This window comes from Stenella coeruleoalba, assembly GCF_951394435.1.
Source record: "Stenella coeruleoalba genome assembly, chromosome: 6".
In the NCBI taxonomy this organism is placed as follows: Eukaryota; Metazoa; Chordata; class Mammalia; order Artiodactyla; family Delphinidae; genus Stenella; species Stenella coeruleoalba.
This window is the reverse complement of record NC_137151.1, coordinates 50,119,738-50,138,034: the sequence shown is the minus strand read 5'-3', so window position 1 is coordinate 50,138,034 and position 18,297 is coordinate 50,119,738. Positions and strand designations below refer to the sequence as shown.

The window sequence follows — 18,297 nt, the reverse complement described above, 5'->3', positions numbered from 1 at the left end:
CAACTCTTGCTTTTTAGCAGGTCTAACATGACCTTCAAAACTCCTTGGGGTATGCTGGTCTCCTGCGGGGCTGCATCCCCGTCAGACTCAGGTTGTCATAGTCTCCCGCGGCTGCCTGGATGTGTATGGCTTGGGGTTCTGAAGCTAGAGTTCACAAAACAATACAAAAACACCGACAAAAACCAAACCACAAAACCCCATGCCTTACCACCGTGGGCAGATGAGTGAAGTCGCGGAAGAAAGGTTCGACTCTTGCTTGCCCTTTTAAAATTCCAGTGCAGCAAACACACACGCGCGCGCGCGCGCACACACACACTCACACACACACACACCCGGGTCGGCTCTTCCCACTCACTGCCACACTGCACCAGCGTCCCTCCCAAAGTCCTGATTCATGAACCGTGCCACCTTTGTCTCATTCTAAACTGTGCAGACTATTTTAATCCTCCCACCCCCATCCCCGATTCCCCCCCTCCCTTTCTCCTCTGGAAAGCTCTGATGTAAGGCGCTCGCTAGGTGGGAGAGCGCTTCTCCCGATCGGCTCCGGTAGGCGAGATTCCGAGAAGCCCCTTCCGCAGGACCTGCGCCTGCGGGGTCCGCTGCCCGCGACCCCGCTGTGGGCGCGGGGGAAGCGTCTCGGTCGCTTTGAGGTGTTGCGCTCTCGGAAGGAGGGGCAGGGAGCACGGGAGCCGGCGCGGTCCCGGGAGCGGGTGGGGAAGTCCTGCCGCCCTCCCCTACCTCCCGCTTCCGAACGTCCGGGGGCCTCACCGCCCTCCGCCCACAGCGCCCGGGCCCGCCATGCGGCTGTGAACCATGTCCTCCTCCTACGCCAAGAACGGGACCGCGGACGGGCCGCACTCGCCCACCTCACAGGTACCGCCCCCTCCTCCACCCTCCTCCCCCCTCTTCGGCTGCCCTAGAGCGCCCCGCCTTCGCGCCCGGCGCGCGTGGCCCCCAGTCCTGGGAGTCTGAGGCCCCGCTCCCTCGCCCCTCCCCCCGCGTCCCTTCCTCCTCCGCCCCTCCTCTTTCTCCTCCTTCTCTTCCTCCTCCTTCTCACCTCGTTCGGGTCTCTGCGCTCCCGCTCCGGAGCCCGCAGCCTTCCCCAGCCCATGCCGGGGACTCGGCCCCGCACCCTGAGAGTCTTTGTTAATGGATGTGGTGGGTGCTCGCGGGCTGCTCTTCTCGGGCGCCTTTTCAGCCGTCGAGGCTTGAGTGGGTGGGTGGGGTGGAGGCTGTATCTGGGGACCGCGGAGGAGACTTGGGTGCGGGCTCTGGGGGACCCCGGGGATCTGGTGTCCGGAGGCGGACTCTAGCCAGGGGTGGTCGCCCGGTTCCACACTGCCGTCCTTACCGGGTTCTTTCTGGCTCCGTGTGTCGAGTCCAGGTGGCCCGAGGCACCACGACCCGGAGGAGCAGGTTGAAAAGATCCGATGGCAGCACCACTTCGACCAGCTTCATCCTCAGACAGGTAGGAGGCGGGCGCAGGGGAGCATGTTGGGCAGAAAGCCGAGCGCGCGGCCCCCACGTGCCGGAGCGGCTGGTAATGCCTCAGCGCGTCGCTTTTCGGCCGCGGGCGGGAGCTCCGGCTGGTCCTTCACCCTCTGCCCCGGGTTCCCAAGTCTTCGGGTCCTGGGAAGTTAGTTTGTGGGTGTGGACACAAGCCGGCGGGGACCTAGTTTAGGTCAGGGACGTTGAAATTAAGACTGGAAGTTATTTCTTTTTGCACCTTGGATGCGTGAGGAAGCGTTTTAGTCGTGTGACTGGACTTTGAGCGATCAAGAGCCCCTGGGGCCGGACAACTGCTGTGATTCGGCTGAGAGAGGGCTCTTCTATTTTGCCCTATTTTGAATACTCTCCTTTGTCATCTCCGAGCTCTGGTCAAATGAAAGACATTTGGAACAGAAAGTTTGGTCTCGCTTTGGGACCTATTTGGTTCGCTCAGTTAGGGAAAGACAGCGGATCTGGTTTAAATCGAAATAAGCGAAGGCCGGCCCTCAGTTTCGGGGGTCTTGGTGGTGCTACACTTAGTGTTTGTTTTCTTAGGGGTTTTCTTCTGCGTGGTTCTAGTGCGTGTTGACAGTGCTAAAAATCGCCGGTTCAGCTGAATGCTGAGGTGCCTTTTACCTTGACACAGGAAATTGCTCCTTAATTTGCTGCGAAGAAACTACCCCTACATAGCTGCTGGGTGCTAGAGAGATCATGCAAAAGGGAATCACCTTGATCTCTCTTTGGAACAGAAACTGTCGAGGTGTGTGAGTTCGGGGTACCCTGGGAGGACTTTGGTCATCGCACCACGACGTTTTTATCCCAAGGCTCCGCTGTGGGCTGCTGGAGTGACACTGGGAAGTTTTTTTCCCTGTGGGTCACTCAGATCATTGTGTTTTTAACCTATGATGGCAGCTGCACTGTTTCTGTAGTGATTGTTATCAATTTAAACAGATTATCCATGACGAATTGGGTATTAGACTCAGAATTGGACTCAGACCTCTCCTAAAAAGTCCATAGAGCATATTTACATAATATTGATTACATAGGCATTCATTTTCTGCAGAAACAGAAGTTATTCCTACGACTCTTTAATCCAGTGAGTACTAAGCATGTACATTTAAAAAATAAATATATTTTGGATTCTGAATTCATTTGAAAGTGTATTCTATCCTTTTTGCAGTGTTTAGATTATTTATGTATTTAATAAAGCAAAGACATTCTTCATCTTTTACAAAAATTGAGTTAGGTGACTGAGATCTTGTTTATGTTATTTTGTAGGTGCCTATTTTTGGTAGTGTTTTATTATTGCAACTTCTTAGAAATGTTAATTATACAGCAGTGTATTCCATGAGCTGTTTGACTAAAACTTTTGAGTTCAGCTACACCATCACTTCACTAATGTTTTATTCTTCCAAGCACAGAGCCATCAATATCCTTTGTAATATTCTTATTCTTTCCTCAATTTAAATGAAAAAGTGAGATAATGCATGTATAAGTTCTTGTTAAGTGTGCTGGTATGTGTTGGCTTAAAAATGTAAAAAGTATTCATGCTAAATAATTTCGAGAGTAATTTAAACCATTGCAGATTTTTGGAACAAATATATTTCATAAGTCTTTCTGAAAATAGGCTAGGATTTGTTGGTGTAATAAGATGGCCTAATTTAAATTCAGAAGCTAGCTGTAATTGTATTATATACACAATCTTAACTAACTTTTCTGCACAAAAATAATACATAATTTTTGTGAGCACTTACAGTTCGGTACGCATCCTATATATGATCTTGTTTAAATGGCATAATATAGACTTCTATAATGGCTACAATAAAATAACTGAGGGATTTTTATTTATTTGACAAGAGATGAAAAATGATTCCAAATGTAACTTTAACAGTGTATTTTGAAATTAAATTAAACAGTTTTCACCCAAATGCCAAAAAAGTATTTTTTTAAAAAGCACAACAGCTGTTTATGTTACTAGAGACTCATTATTTGTAGAGTGACCAGTGGCTTATTGTTTTCAAATTCTTGATGTATTTCACAATCTCTGTGATGCCTTTGCACATGATGAAGATAGTGAGGATACCAATAAAAACAGTGCTGCTCATTTCTCTGCTATATCATTTACAGAGATGGGAGGGGGAAGATTTCACTTACTAAAAAAAAAAAAAAAGATTGTGTTGAATCAGATGGGTAAATCTGGGCTGGTGGTAAAGAACAGAGGACAGCTGGCAAACTCATCAAATAGAACAGTGTTTATTCTTTGAGCTGGTAAAAAAATTTCAGTGTTCATGTGTGTATATGCACAGATGAATATGTGAGCACACACATACACAGGTACACATGTGAGTTGGCCTGAAAATGAACAGACTGAGACAGAGAGCCTGCCTCTCCCCTGAGGACTGCTCACAAAGTCCCTCTGGCATCTTTGACCTTGTTTCCTGGTCTCCTAGATTGCTGCCCTCCACAATTTAGGAGGGATGGAGGTTTTGGAATGAATCCAGGGAGCAGCTAAATTATTTCTTTGAGGAAAAGTGAGAAGATTAAGTATTTTGCCACTGAAAGGAGAGAGAGCTAGGGGTGACCCAGTAATGATCTTCAAAATGTACACAAAGATGGGACTTCCCTGGCGGTCCAGTAGTTAAGACTCTGAGCCTCCCCTTCAGGGGCTCGGGTTGATCCTTGGTTGGGGAACTATGATCCCATATGCTGTGCGGTGCAGCCAAAAAAAAAAAAAAAGTACATAAAGACGTTCTTTGGAAATGTGATGGGCTGTTGTCAGTCTTCACTGAGGCCGAAACTCAAGAATTGGCTACAATTAGAAAGGAATGATGCTTTTACAGCAGGACTTTCCGAAGAGCGTTGATATCATCGGAATGGCTTTCCAAGAAAGGCTGTAGAATTTTGTCTCGGGAGATTACTTTTGACAGGCTGTTTATGAATAGATTGTTTATTCATGTTTTAAATTTTTAGGAAACACATTAAATATTTGCTATGTGCCTAACACTGCACTAGGTACTGTGGAATAGGAATGAAAAGAAGAATGAGACACAGCTTCTGTACCCAAAGGATTTTATGATCTGGTTATGGAGACATAGATGTATACAAATAATACGGTGAAATGGAGCAAGGAATTAGGGTGTCTGCAGAATGCCCATGTGTGCTGAGTATATGAAATACCCATGGGTGGCACTGCATACAGGTTGTGTGGTAGAATGCTACAGGTTACTCTCACTGGGGTTACTCCCACCTTTCTCCCCACTGGCTTTCGAAGGAAAATCTGATCAGAGTGAGATCAGTTTGTTGACCTCTCCTTGTTAAGTCTGCCTTTATGAGAACTGCAGAGTCTCACAAGGCCTGGCTCCTACCAGCTTCCAGCCTCATCTTAAGCCATGATCTCTAAGCTCTGGACACAGATCTTGAACACACCACCCTCCCTCCTGCCATAGGCCCTTTGCACATGCTGAGTTGTCTGTGTGGAGGGCTCTTGTTCTCCCCTCTGCCTAGCTGATTTTTTAATCTTCCTTGAGACCTAAGTTTAGTCTTCACTTCTTCTACCCTCCCTGTTAAGGTTAGTTCCTTAGCCACTTACCTCACCCCAGAGTGCATTGTGCCAGTTCTCAATAGTACCATCACGATTTATTTAACATTTCATTATTTAACATGTAATTAGATTTTTTTGTTAATGTCTGTCTCCCTGTCCAGATAACAAGTTCCACTAGGGCAGGGACATGTCTGTATTTGGTCTCCTTTTTGCCCTCAGCACTTAGCATAGTAGATGTTCAGTAAATACTTATTTGATTGAATGAAGGAGTGGATGAATGGAGGACTAGCTTGATGTATTTTAGACATGAGGTTCTGCTCCAATATTAAACTCTGTTTAATCTGGAGAAATTGCCTCCTAACAAACCTCCCTCAAATTTAGTGACTTAAAGCAACAACATTTTAAAAAATGTCTGTGTACTGAGCAGACACAGTTCTTCTTTGTGTGATGTTACCTGGGTACTGGGAAGGCTGAAATGTCTAAGACAGCCTCACACGTGTGGTTGGTGGTTGGTACTGGCTGCTGGCTGAGAACTCAAGTAGAGATTTTGGCAGAGGGCTCACTTTTCCTCTACCTGGGCCTCTCAGCATGGTTGCTTGAGCTTCTTCCCAACATGGTCGCTAGGTACCAAGCAGGACCATCCCAAGAAGCAAAGGCTGAAGCTGTAGACTTTATAAGACCTGGTATCAAAAGCTATATGACATCACTTCTGTTGCAATCTCTAAGTCAAAACAAATCAAAGGGATAGCCCAGTTTCAAAGGGAGGGGAAATAGACTCTATCTTTTGATGGAAATAGACTCTATCTTTTGATGGGGTGTGTCAAGGTCACCTTACAAAGGAGCACATAGAATGGAAGATATTGTTGCAGCCATCTTTGGAACCATCTACCTTAAAGCAAGGTTCCTGCTGTTTTTTTCAGATTATGCTAATCAGATAATCATTACAATAATTCAATGAACCCACACTGTAGGTAGAGATCTAAAACACATTCAGGTACTAAGTTGATACTATAATAAAACAAGTTGGCAAAAATATTCTTTGGGTTCTAATTTGAGCACTGGTTATAGACACATTTCTCTGATGAAATGCAGATTCATCAACAGAAGGTATAGGCTTTGTGCACAGCTCTAAGAATAATCATACACTTGGAGTCATGCATATATGCAAAATTTATCCATAAGCTTAGAATCACAGAATTATAGAACTGGAAGAGATTGTGGAGGGAAAGTACTTTGATTCCCCATTTTTAGATGAATGAAACACAGACCCAAGGACATAAAGCCCTTACCAAGGTCACACCAGTAGATAGTGGCAGAACAGAGACAGGAGACCCCCACTCAGATTCTACAGTTTTTCCACCACAACACACTTCATCCCTGAATAATCACGACAGGCACACAAACACACAAGGACTTACTCCTCTTAGAGCCTAGAAATATTCCTAGTTTATATGGTTACTGTGAAGAGCAAAGCAACCACTGAAGAATCTGCAGACTGTAGTTTTTTCCCAGTTTTATCATGGGATGGAATTTTTGTTTGCATGGTTCACGGTTCATGGAGGTTTGTTTGTTTGTTTACTTACTAACGTACTAGTCATTGTATTAGCCAGTCTAACCAGAAGATGAAATTACTTGAGTTTTTACAGCTGAGGGACTTGAATTATAGAGACATGATTAAACAGGTGAGGGGAGGGCTTAAAAGCTAAACCTAGAGGTTAGCAACAGCGGGAAGCTGCTATCACCTCTAGGTACAAGGACAAGGGGAGGAGACTGTAACTAGAACCCAGGGGCCAAAATCACCTGGTAGATGCTGGAACCAGTGGGGTACTGTTTGTAGGAGCAAGAGACACAGAGGAGATGCAGCCTCTGTCAGAGAAACCACTTGAGGTGGAGAAAATGGGGAGAAATACTCTGGCTTCTCCTTTCTTGTGCTCCCAACCCCTGCCTTGTCTCCCACTGGCTGACCTGGACACCAGCTGACATGGGAGTCTGGGAAACAACCTGCAGGCCATGGGCCCCCTGAGACAGAAAGCAGAACAGAAAAAGGAGAGGATGAATCTGAGGAAAACAGGCCAGGACTGGCACAACTATTATTATATTTTAGCTGCCTGGAAGATAATAATGAATCGTTTTCATCAGCAAAATTGGAAGCTTTTACTTGCTCTGTAAGTCGACTGTCCTTGCTAAATGATATAATCCAGTGACAGTGAACCTTAAGGAAAAGTTTATACCTATTTCCTTTGTGAATTCTATCCGGAATGCATCTTCCCAAATTGAGATCTGATAGAACAAAACAGAACTCTGCCTCTGTGGCAAACTGTGCTGCGTTCTGGCTCTTGGGCTTGAATAAATGGAACTGAATTTATGAAGCTTCTTTCGGATTGAGAAATCTAATTACTAGGCAGCTAACCCGTTAAGCAGTCGTTTTTGCTTTTCTCCGAGTTTCTGTTCGTGGCGTGCAGAGTTCCCAAAATCTCATTTTTTATAGAATAAAGAACTATGTATCCTTCAGTTTAGGTTGATCAGATTTTATTGAAGCTTACATAAATTCTGATTCAAATTTTAATCCTTCTAGAAAATTATAGGACGCCGCGTGAAAATGAAGCTGAAAATGACCTTGGCTTTGCTGTGGCCCTCTCCCTGTAATTATTCCACGTGCTGCCCCAGACAATGTTGTTACCAAGGATCAGGGACTGTTTCTTCATCAAGGGAAAAAGCAAGGGCAGAGCGGAAGAGAATGTAGTTTTGTCTACAAACTACAGTTAGTAGCTAGTTGTAGAAACGAGTCTCTTCACTCCTGATGAGCCTACTAACTCAGTGGGGTTAGCTGGGCTTAGCAGATCGAGTTCTAGCCCATCTTTTCTGGCCGAGGTTGTGGCGTTGTCCAAGCTCATCATTGTCCCCTGAGTCTGGCCCTTTCTTGGTCTCATTTCTGCAGCTCAGATTCAGAAGAAAGCATAAGCCCTAACCAGGGTGAGTGGGCTTGCACCTCACTCAGGTTCACTGAAGACCCCAGGAAATGTCCACAGACTTGTGGGGAGTGGAGCGTGCAGGCCGCATTCCATGTTTGGCCTCTGCAATGCTTTGGAGAGGAGTGCTTCCTAGAACAGCGCCACCCTCTCTGCTTGCTTGCCCTTTTCAGCCAGAGTGTGTGTGTGTGAGAGAAGGACCATCTGAGCCCCTGCCTGGTATAGGCAGAGCCCCTGGATGGTGTTCACTTTCTTTGAGTCCAGGCTGTTGCACCGGTATTTCCCCTGTGGGCTGTGCAGAGCACTTCCTTACCGTCCCCAATGACACATTCTCTTGATAATACCTCTCCAGATTAGAATCCACCAAATTGATAAGTCTCAAGAAGAGCTAGGCTGTTATCTTGTAAAGAACCCCCATAAAACCCCATTCCGATTTAAGCAGCCAGTATGGTCCTGCCTTCACACAGTTACATGTCCTCATTCTAACTGAGCCAGGAGAACGTAGAGGTAGCACACGCACTCTTTGTTCCAGAAGAGTGTAAGTTATGAACTTGACTACAGAGTGACACATCAGACGTTTTACATGGATTCAACCATGTGAATGGGGTCAGGGAGGGGGGTAGGGTGAGAACTGGAAGCCTGAACTAATGAAGAGGCTAAATTATAGATTCAATTTTAAGGGAATAGTTTTATTGCTTTCAAGTAACAATAATGACAAGCTGTGTGCTTCCTTAGCTGGCATTCAGAAAGCGAGAAGGCTGATGAATTACCAACACCTGGCTTGAATATAGATGGTGCTTTGAAATTCCTTGAAGATGGTTTTCATTTTAACTAGAAAAACATGCCGCTCTGCAAACTTCCTACTTTCTTTACTATATCCTTTCTTATTACACCCATAAACAGAGCAGAGGTAATTACTGGAATCCGAAGGGATGACATTCAGCATTGTGCTTTATTTACTGAAAGTATAAGTTAGATGGGGCCATAAAACTTGAGGGACATCTGCTGAATCTTTCTCATCATTTTCACTGTAATCATTGGATGACAAAGTGTGCCTATTTTATTTCTCATTTTATGTTCTTTTCTGTTGGTGGAGGTATCTTGCTCCAGGGCTGCAATTTAAATTGCTGGAGCAGAAGTCTTTGTTTTGAGAGGAAATATTTTGTAAACAAACTTGAAAAGAATCTGCATCTTTTTCAGGTTGTGAGAATCACTAGAAATGGTAAACTTTTGTAGTGCTCACTGTGTCTGAATGTTACGATATTATTTTTTAACTCCTTAGGAAAAATTTTTTTTTCAATTTCTTTTTTAATACAGGAAAGACCAATAGTAAGTGAAATGCATAATAACTCACGTAGATGAATTTATCATCCTGGCCCACTTCCTTCTCCAGTGGCCTAGTGCTAGGGTAACAGCTCAAAGGCTGATTATGTTTCCAAATCAAACAAGTGGATAAAATCCTCACTGTTGAGGTTGGAGTGCTTTATGGTCACACCTTTCTTATTTGGCCTCTTTGTGTGTGTGAGTGGAACAGAAATGAGGAAGTCGTTCTTTCAGGAATTCAGAGGCTGTATTCTGTTATCACCATAATCTAATTTTCGAACATTTTCGTCACCCCCCAAAAAAACCTTGTAACCATTAGCTGTCATTCCCCAACCTCCTTCCCACCTCCAGCCCTATGCAACCACTGATCTACTCTCTGTGTCTATAGATTTGCCTGTTCTGGACATTTCATTCCAAATTACATTCATGTAACTGGAACCATACAATAATATGTGATCTTTTGTGACTGGTTTTGGATTATTTCATTAGCATATTCTCTACACCAGTCTGAAGGTTTCCAGTCGTAGCCCCTGGTCTAAATGCAAATGTTGGCCTGCCTGTGGAAAGAGACTTGCCTTTCCTTAAGCCTAGATCCAGACAGCACTTCAAGTCATGGTGTTGAATTGGGTGGATCATATTTGTATTTATTTTGGAATTGCAGTGTCAGGTCATAAAGCTGAATTTGGGGGGAGGGGTAAAACTATTTGACCTGCATGGAAATCAAATCCCTGACCTTGTCCTCCTTGTCATCAAGACTGAACAAAACTGAGTGACTCTCATCTATAGAAGGGATTTATGTAATAGGATGAGATCGACAGGATTAAAGAAAAATGTCAGGATTAAAGAAAAGTGATCAATGCCATCATTTTCAATAATTTTTAGTGATAGAAATGTCTTGGGTACTTACAATTCAAAATACTTCTTTTATCTAGATGTTTGTAATAACTCAGCTTTGGTAATTATATTTCTTCCTTGAGAGATACAGTTAAGGAGAAAGCAGAGTGCTTGAGTCCCAAGCTAAGTACAATATTTATGAGAATTATTGGGTGTATAAAACTGTACTTTCTATGTGGCAGGTGCTGCTCAATTATATTTGAGCACTTCCCTGGGGGACAAAAGTCAATTATCAACATAGTCCTGTGGGCGAGAAATAGGTCAGCTGCAAACATTCTCTGCTAATTTCAGAAAGCTTGAGGGGTGATTTCTTTTGGGGGATTTTTTTTTTTTTTATTCCTTTGGTTGTTGTAGGAAGACCTTCTGATTAGGGAAGGCTCTGTTTTTCATTTGGGTGTCTTATTCAGTTACTTTACTGTGAATATTTCTTTTGATCATGTAAAATGAAAATTAAACAAAATAGTATCTTTTAAAAAACTGTCAAATCTACATTGTAAGAATAATGTGTACCATGGGTATTATTATTACTGTTTCTTATACATTAGTAGAGATGCTCAGGCTTTAAATTCACCTGGTAAAATGCAAATTTCATATTTGCAAGTATTTTGTTTAATAGTTCTGTTACATAGGAAGCGTAAAAAGTGTTAATTGTTAAAAAAAGGAAGGATACTGGTGTTTTTTTAAAAAAATTATGTTTATATTTTTATTGTGGAAAAATACATGTAACAAACTTTACCATTGTAACCATTTTTAAATGCATAATTCAGTGACATTAAGTCCATTCGCTGGTGTCATTTTTATTTTATTTTACTTTATTTTTTTATAAATTTATTTTATTTATTTATTTATTGGCTGTGTTGGGTCTTCATTGCTGCACGCAGGTTTTCTCTAGTTGCGGCGAGCAGGGGCTGCTCCTCATTGCGGTGCATGGGCTTCTCATCGCGGAGGCTTCTCTTTGTTGCGGAGCATGGGCTCTAGGCGTGCGGGCTTCAGTAGTTGTGGTGCACAGGCTTAGTTGCTCCGTGGCATGTGGGATCTTCCCGGACGAGGGCTTGAACCCATGTCCCCTGCATTGGCAGGCGGATTCTTAACCACTGCGCCACCAGGGAAGCCCTGCTGTCATTTTAAAAATGAGTGTGGCAGGTTATTTAAGAAGTGCAGACCAGGCAAAACTTAAATATATCCTACTTCAAAATACACTAAAAATGTCCACCATTGTCCAGGCCCCCAAACACAGCTGTGACCTTGTTTGAAGCCACAACAACAATAGCAGGAAACCGGCCCTGGAGCATGTCACGGTGCCATGGGGACTGCAGCTGAGCAGAACCAGGAGGCACTGTGGATGCCCAGCCGACCCCCAGGCTGGGTGTGGAGAGGTGGATGGGAATAGGTTGGGGCCCTGCCCCAGAACACCTGTCTTCTTCTTCCTCCACTGTCTGAAATCCGAACAGTTTCTAGATGATTTGGGTTAAGGAGCAGCCTATTTTAAAACTGTGAACGTTCCTGGGAGTCTTAAGGGGCTCTCGTCATTCATCTGTGATCGTGGTTTGACTTACTGCCTGCAGGTAAGCTCATTTCACTCTTGTCCCCAAGCCCACCTCAACAAGGCAGACGGTTCCCAACAGAGACCCCAGTCTCCCTGGGTCTTGTTTGTCCTTTCACACCTGTGTTCTCCCCTTACTTTCCCCCCCCCCCCCGAACCCGCCCCTGCTACAAGCACACCTGCCCAGACGCAGACTCAACTCCTGCTCTCTTCCCTCACCCCCTCAGTCATGCCATTCCTTCTCCTTGAAGAAGGTCTCACCATTTTCACTTGATGCTGATCTTTCCATCTGTTAAACCCTTCTAGAACCTTCTCCTCCATGAAGTTCTGTGATACGGCTGCAGGTCTCCTTCTCTGGCACTCCCTGACATTCTGTTTTGACTGTTCCCTATTAAATTCTCCTTTGTGTAACCTGAAGGACCCCGTGCCCCACCAGCCTGTGGGTCTGTGTGGCCATTGTCACTAACTAATCACATGGCGCAAGAGAAAGGAGAAGCAGCTTGAAAAGGAAGTCTTGATGTAGAGACATTGATAATGTTGCATTTTGCTTGTTCACTTCTCCTAGCTGTAGACAGAGGACTGCAACGCCTTGCCTCCTAATAGCCTGCCCATTATCTCTGAGTCGAGGAGGTGATCACAACTCTGTCCCTTATTGAGCTCGGCTGCCACAAGCCTTTGAAGGAGGTTATTCCCGCTGCAGTTGCTCTGCTTCATCTGTGAGGACACTGCTTCCTTCTTACTAAGATGCTGCTTCTCAGGCAAAATCTCTAAGGTGACTAACAGCACTATACTCTTCAGCCTCTCTGGACAGGTTGTGTTCCAGACTTCCTCAACTCTGGGTCACACTCTGAACCCTGGGCCCTCGAGGGGCACTTGCTGTGCCCTGCATCTCACATGTCCCCTTGTAAAGCCAGCTTCTGTGCTTTCAGCCTGCATCTCACTGTAGGGTTACACTGGGAAACAGACGTCATTCTGCCTCTGCCCCAGGACTGTACACAAAACTTGCTTCGAACAGCGACCCTCCCACCCATGCATACGTGTTGACCTGTATGTACAGTTTGAGGTAGCCAAGGCCAAACTTTGAATCCCCCATTAGTCTCATTGATAAGATACTAATAGTAATTTATGTATTTTTTTTTTATTTTTGTTTTATGAATTTGAATGGGGGTGCGAATAGAAAAAATAAGAGGAAAGAGGAAGGTAATATTGGGGCCTGAAGCACTTTGGGAGTTAGTGCAGGCCTGGGTTGGATATCAGAATGGAGACCTTGGGACAGAAGGAGGGCACTGGGTGCCTGGAGAGAAAAACAGTGGCTGGTGGGAGATGGTTTCAGAAAGGGAAGTGAATGAGGAACACACTTTGTTTATTTCAAACTTTGTTCTGGAACTGTATCTGTTGGGAATCTTTCAGTTGCAAATAAACAAACTCAATGCAATTGGTTAAGGCAAAGTAGAGAATTACTGGCGTATGCTAGTGAAGAGTTCAGGAGTACGTCTGGCTAGCTTCAGGTATGGCTTGTTCCAGTTCATGACTTCATCAGGGCTTCTGTTCCCTTTCTCTGCAGTTCTTCCAGTACTGCATGATCTTCTGTGCTCAGTTCTATGTGCTCGCTCAGGCCTCGGTTTGGCATTTTTCATGGTGGCAGCAGTGGCCACAGTGGCTCAGGGTCTCCCATTCATCCACTCCCCTGTTCAGGGGAAGAGCTAGCTCTCTTATGGTAGCTCCAGCAAAAAGGAAAAGAAGGTTTTGTTTGTTTGTTTTCAGAGGTACCACCCTCCCTCTGAAACAACACAATACACACACACACATACACACACATATACTTCTTGAATCTTATTGGCCTGAAATGGCTCATGAACCAGTACTGTGGCCAGGGGACTGCCTGAAGCCAGTGGTTGGCCACTCCTGGAGACGAAAATGGGGTCAGCCCCGCTAAGACTGAGAATGGGGAGGACCAGTTCCCTAAGGGAATTTGGGAGCTTAGTGGTAGACGGAGGGGAAAGTGGATGTTGCAGAAGCAATTAATCAGACGTTTATTCAAGGAAGGACCCTCAGGTGGACCCAGCCAAGATGGTGGGATTCATTCCTTCTCTTCCTTCTTGTATTATGTTTCATCCACTTCATGGGTTAAATAAGAATTTTTTAAAAATTGTGTTAAATACATGTAACATAAAATTGACCATCGTAACCATTTTTCAGTGTACAGTTCGGTGATGTTAAGTACATTCTCACTGTTGTATTATCATCACCACCACCCATCCTAATTATAATTTTGTAGGGAGTCTAACGTTCTGTTGTAACATTGTTTCTTAATGAGAAAATATGTACCAAATTTCAAATAAGTGACTAAACAATGAATTTATGGGACACCACGCAAGTATTAATACAGGAGTGGCTACCTGAAGGGCCTCTGTTTTCCTGTCTGCAAAACGGGGGTTTGAGTGGGGTGGACTAGATGACCTCTGAGGTTCCTTCAGTCTCTAGTATTATAGAGCTTCACGTCCGTGTCTGCAGGTGTGTGTGGTCAGTTCATGCATCTTGGTAGAAAACACTATATTCTGTAGTTTTTGCGGAAGTCCAGTGACACTTAGCTGCTGAGATGAACTCATAAAACATAGGGTCATTCAATATCAAATATTATTGAAAGTATTAGATGAAGGCATTCTTTATAGAATGTAGCAAAGAGATGATGTGGAAAGGTTTACAAGAGGAAAGATAATTTTGGATAGAGCTGGAATTTATAACTCTTTCAGGCACGTGCATACAGCCTGAAAGGATCTGCAAAGAATAGAGTGGGTTGTCAAGAATGAGATATTTGTGAAATGTGCTGAGATGGTTCTCAGATGTGCATCCTGGAAGCTATTAAGAGGAAGTCAGCTGAGAAGTAGTGTAGCTCCTGCTATTATGATGATTACAGCCACCAGGAAGAGCAGTAGCTAATGGGGCTTAAATCTATAATAAAGAATAACAAAAGTTGCCATATGGAAACTTTGCTGGAGGTGAGTGGAACCACAAGATTGATTCTTATCATTTAAAAACACTGCATTAGGAGCTTTCAGTACTGACTTCCCTGCGTACCCCTAGTTTCATAGGGGAAGGATATTTAGCATTTGTAGTTCAGCATGGCTCCCCATATTCCAAAAAATGAGGCAGGAATTTCTGTTTTTAAGTGACATTAACTATTTAATAAGTAGACTTTGGTGGATATGTTTATAGAACTTCGTGTGTTCAAGTTGCCTGGGTAAGCTGGTGCACTTGATTGTTTTCCTTCTCATCCCTCTTCTAGTCAGTGGCACATGCTCCTTATTTATTATTTAAAAGATATGTTTACATCATGGCTTGGTCTGGAAATGACTTAAGTTAGCTTGTATGATGTCACAAGTGAAGAAAATGAACTAAGGAGAAAATAAGGCTAAGATGGTGTGCCAGTAAAATCCGAGTCACTTGTTAGTTGGGGGCCTCCAGTTTGACTCTGAACTTTCTAGGACGTACCCAGAGAGGAAAGCAAGGTCATTTACAGGATTTAGGATGTCCAAGGGTAAAAGTACACTTGTGGTTTAGGAGAAGCACAAATACTTCCCACTCTGAGACTAGAGAGAAGTTTCTCATGGAGTTGAGAGTGTGTAAGATAGTAAATTAAACCCTGATGTGACACCTTATCATTATTCTGGAGTTGTTTTTTTACTAATATCATTTACTATACAGATAATGTCCCTCATCGTGCTGGAGTATAGTTCAATAAAAGCAATTATGTGGGAGCCGTTGCTATATCATCCACAGATGTCTGTAATTCTCAACCTTGGCTGCATATTAGAATCACCAGGGAAGTATATAAAAATCCCCATGCCAGGCTGCACTCCAGCCTCATTAAATCAGGATTTCTGGATATAGGACTCAGGCATCAGTATTTTTCAAATCACTTCAACTGACGGATGGGCTTATCTGGACTCAGTAATCCAGGTAAGGTTTTTTTTTTTAATAACATCTTTATTGGAGTATAATTGCTTTACAATGTCGTGTTAGTTTCTGCTGTATAACAAAGTTAATCAGCTATATGTATACATATATCCCCGTATCCCCTCCCTTTTGCGCCTCCCTCCCACCCCTCTAGGTGGTCACAAAGCACCGAGCTGATCTCCCCGAGCGATGCAGCTGCTTCACACTAGCTGCAGTAGTGGGATTGCTGGGTCATATGGTAGTTCTATTTGTAGTTTTCTAAGGAACCTCCATACTATTCTCCATAGTGGTTGTATCAATTGACATTCCCACCAACAGTGCAAGAGTGTTCCCTTTTCTCCACACACTCTCCAGCATTTGTTGTTTGTAGATTTTTTTGATGATGGCCATTCTGACTGGTGTGAGGTGATACCTTACTGTAGTTTTGATTTGCATTTCTCTAATGATTAATGATGTTGAGCATCCTTTCATGTGTTTGTTGACCATCTGTATATCTTCTTTGGAGAAATGTCTATTTACATCTTCTGCCCATTTTTGGATTGGGTTGTTTGTTTTTTTGATATTGAGATGCATGAGCTGCTTGTATATTTTGGAGATTAATCCTTTGTCAGTTGCTTTATTTGCAAGTATTTTCTCCCATTCTGAGGTTGCCTTTTCATCTTGTTTATGGTTTCCTTTGCTATGCAAAAGCTTTTAAGTTTCATTAGGCCCCATTTGTTTATTTTTGTTTTTATTTCCATTTCTCTAGAAGGTGGGTCAAAAAGGATCTTTCTGTGATTTATGTCACAGAGTGTTCTGCCTATGTTTTCCTCTAAGAGTTTGATAGTGTCTGGCCTTACATTTAGGTCTTTAATCCATTTTGAGTTTATTTTTGTGTATGGTGTTAGGAAGTGTTCTAATTTCATTCTTTTCCATGTAGCTGTCCAGTTTTCCCAGCACCACTTATTGAAAAGGCTGTCTTTTCTCCATTGTATATTCTTGCCACCTTTATCAAAGATAATGTGACCATATGTGCGTGGGTTTATCTCTGGGCTTTCTGTCCTGTTCCATTGATCTGTATTTCTGTTTTTGTGCCAGTACCATACCATCTTGATTACTGAAGCTTTGTAGTATAGTCTGAAGTCCGGGAACCTGATTCCTCCAGCTCCATTTTTCTTTCTCAAGATTGTTGTGACTATTCGGGGTCTTTTGTGTTTCCATATAAATTGTGAAATTTTTTGTTCTAGTTCTGTGAAAAATGCCATTGGTAGTTTGATAGAGATTGCACTGAATCTTTGGGTAGTACAGTCATTTTCACAATGTTGATTCTTCCAGTCCAAGAACATGGTATATCTCTCCATCTGTTTGTATCATCTTTAATTTCTTTCATCAGTGTCTTATAGTTTTCTGCATACAGGTCTTTTGTCTCCTTTGGTAGGTTTATTCCTAGGTATTTTATTCATTTTGTTGCAATGGTAAATGGGAGTGTTTCCTTAATTTCCCTTTCAGATTTTTCATCATTAGTGTATAGGAATGCCAGAGATTTCTGTGCATTAATTTTGTATCCTGCTACTTTACCAAATTCATTGATTAGCTCTAGTAGTTTTCTGGTGGCATCTTTAGGATTCTCTATGTATAGTATCATGTCATCTGCAAACAGTGACAGCTTTACTTCTTCTTTTCCAGTTTGGATTCCTTTTATTTCTTTTTCTTCTCTGATTGCTGTGGCTAAAACTTCCAGAACTATGTTGAATAATAGTGTTGAGAGTGGGCAACCTTGTCTTGTTCCTGATTTTAGAGGAAATGGTTTCAGTTTTTCAGTTTTCACCATTGAGAATGATTTTGGCTGTGGGTTTGTCATATATGGCCTTTATTATGTTGAGATAAGTTCCCTCTATGCCTACTTTCTGGAGAGTTTTAATCATAAATCGGTGTTGAATTTTGTCAAAAGCTTTTTCTGCATCGTTGAGATTATCATATAGTTTTTAGCCTTCAGTTTGTTGATATGGTGTATCACATTGATTGATTTGCGTATATTGAAGAATCCTTGCATTCCTGGGATAAACCCCAGTTGATCATGGTGTATGATCCTTTTAATGTGCTGCTGAATTCTGTTTGCTAGTATTTTGTTGAGGATTTTTGCATCTATGTTCATTAGTGATATTGGCCTCTAGTTTTCTCTTTTTGGGACACCTTTTTCTGGTTTTGGTATTAGGGTGATGGTGGCCTCGTAGATTGAGTTTGGGAATGTTCCTCCTTCTGCTATATTTTGGGAGAGTTTGAGAGGGATAGGTGTTAGCTCTTCTCTAAATGTTTGATAGAATTCACCTGTGAAGCCATCTGGTCCTGGGCTCTTGTTTGTTGGAAGATTTTTAATCACAGTTTCAATTTCAGTGCTGTGATTGGTCTGTTTATATTTTCTATTCTTCCTGGGTCAGTCTCAGAGGGTTGTGCTCTTCTAAGAATTTGTCCATTTCTTCCAGGTTGTCCATTTTTTTGGCATATACTTGCTTGTAGCAATCCCTCATGATCCTTTGTATTTCTGCTGGGTCAGTTGTTACTTCTCCTTTTTCATTTCTAATTCTCTTGATTTGAGTCTTATC

General features: G+C 43.1%; 1 protein-coding gene across 1 annotated transcript in view; it reads left to right on the top strand.

Moving 5' to 3' along the window:
• Positions 1–609: 609 nt before the first annotated feature.
• The window catches only part of CACNB4 (calcium voltage-gated channel auxiliary subunit beta 4), a gene marked incomplete at its 5' end in the record, with an annotated part of 266,603 nt that continues 248,915 nt past the window's right edge, over positions 610–18,297 (top strand). Inside the window, 2 exons of the mRNA XM_079924005.1 lie at positions 610–873; positions 1,385–1,468. Coding sequence (XP_079780131.1) covers positions 814–873; positions 1,385–1,468 — 144 coding nt within the window. The remainder of the gene's footprint in view (positions 874–1,384; positions 1,469–18,297) is intronic.